Below are 2,118 nucleotides of genomic sequence, written 5' to 3' on the forward strand. Positions count from 1 at the left end.
TTGATATTGTTCTTTGCAGCCAAAGATGGAGAAGCTCTATAAGGTCAGCAAAAACAAGACCAGGAGCTAACTGTGGCTCAGATCATGAGCTCCTTATTGCCAAATTCAGACTTATATTGAAGAAACTAGGGAAAACCACTAGACCATTCAGGTATGACCTAATCAAATCCTTTATGATTATACAGTGGAAGTGAGAAATAGATTCAAGGGATTAGATCTGATAGACAGAGTGCCTGAGGAACTGTGAACAGAGGTTCATGACATTGTACAGGAGGCAGTGACCAAGACCATCCCCAAGAAAAAGAAATGCAAAAAGGCAAAATGATAGTCTGAGGAGGCCTTACAAATAGCTGAGAAAAGAAGAGAAGCTAAAGGCAAAGGAGAAAAGGAAAGATATACCCACTTGAATGCAGAGTTCCAAAGAATATCAAGGAGATATAAGAAAGCCTTACTCAGCGATCAGTGCAAAGAAATAGAGGAAAACAACAGAATGGGAAAGTCTAGAGATGTCTTCAAGAAAATTAGAGATACCAAGGGAACAATCTTGCAAAGATGGGTGCAATAAAGGACAGAAATAGTATAGGCCTAATAGAAGGAGAAGATATTAAGAAGAGGTCGAAAGAATACACGGAACTGTACAAAAAAGATCTTCATGACCCAGATAATCACGATGATGTGATCACTCACCTAGAGCCAGACTGAATGTTAAGTGGGCCTTAGGAAGCATCACTATGAACAAAGGTAGTGGACATGATGGAATTCCAGTTGAGCTATTTCAAATACTAATAGATGATGCTGTGAAAGTGCAGCACTCAATATGCCAGCAAATTTGGAAAACTCAACAGTGGCCGCAGAACTGGAAAAGGTCAGTTTTCATCCCAATTCCAAAGAAAGACAATGCCAAAGAATGCTCAAACTACTGAACAGTTGCACTCATCTACACGTTAGCAAAGTAATGCTCAAAATTCTTGAAGCCAGGCTTCAGCAGTATGTGAACCGTGAACTTCCAGATGTTCAAGCTGGATTTAGAAAAGACAGAGGAACCAGAGATCAAATTGCCAGCATCAGCTGGATCATCAAAAAAGCAAGAGAGTTCCAGAAAACATCTACTTCCAAATTATTGACTATGCCAAAGCCTTTGACTGTGTTTATCACAACAAACTGAGGCCTCTGTACGCTGGTGTGAGCTTCGCCAGCCCCTCCCCCAGGAGACCATTGCAGTCGGCCAGCCCTTGCTCCTTGGTAACCATGTGTGACCGGAAGGCGGTAATCAAGAATGCCGATATGTCGGAGGAGATGCAACAGGACTCGGTGGAGTGTGCTACTCAGGCATTGGAAAAGTATAATATAGAGAAGGACATTGCGGCCCATATCAAGAAGGAGTTTGACAAGAAGTATAACACCACCTGGCACTGCATCGTGGGGAGGAACTTCGGTAGTTATGTGACACATGAAACCAAACACTTCATCTACTTCTACCTGGGCCAAGTGGCTATTCTCCTGTTCAAATCTGGTTAAAAGCATGGACTGTGCCACACACCCAGTGATCCATCCAAAAACAAGGACTGCAGCCTAAATTCCAAATACCAGAGACTGAAGTCTTCAGCCTTGCCTAAGGGAACACCTCCATCTTTGAACCTTTATTGTGTTTTGTACAGGGCATTCTCTGTACTAGTTTGTGGTTATAAAGCAATTAGTAAAACACCTTACATTTGTATTTATTTTCTATTCCATACCTCTCTGCCCCATGTTTTTTCTCTTCAAAATCCATTCCTTTAAAGAAATAAATCTGTTGGAGAAGTGTGCGTTAATTACCGTTTGTTCAAATCTATTGAAGATGCCCTATTACTTGATCTTGGGTAGGTTGGTGGGGGTGATTCCTTGAAGTTTCTGTGGGATGTAACAGACTAGCCTGTTCAACACTCTTGAGTTTCATTCTTGCCCATCCTGGTCCGGTTGTGCATGGAAGAATACCACTCAGAAGTGCGTGTTGAGAACCCTTATCCTAACCTGATAAATACAGTGCTCCTTCTGTGATTCCTACTATAAAATGTTCTAGGCCTTAGGCCCCAAGAGATGATGAATGTGTCGTGGAACTCCTTTTTCTGTGGCTGTAAA

The 2,118-nt window shown here is 41.9% G+C and overlaps 1 protein-coding gene across 1 annotated transcript; it reads left to right on the plus strand.

Moving 5' to 3' along the window:
• Positions 1-1,172: 1,172 nt before the first annotated feature.
• LOC120879005 (dynein light chain 1, cytoplasmic-like) lies at positions 1,173-1,811 on the plus strand. Its single transcript, XM_040262007.1, has one exon. The coding sequence runs from the start codon at positions 1,249-1,251 to the stop codon at positions 1,516-1,518; it is 270 nt and encodes an 89-aa protein (XP_040117941.1). The 5' UTR covers positions 1,173-1,248; the 3' UTR covers positions 1,519-1,811.
• Positions 1,812-2,118: the final 307 nt, after the last annotated feature.

Source organism: Oryx dammah, unplaced genomic scaffold, assembly GCF_014754425.2.
Source record: "Oryx dammah isolate SB20612 unplaced genomic scaffold, SCBI_Odam_1.1 HiC_scaffold_19, whole genome shotgun sequence".
NCBI classification, from domain to species: Eukaryota; Metazoa; Chordata; class Mammalia; order Artiodactyla; family Bovidae; genus Oryx; species Oryx dammah.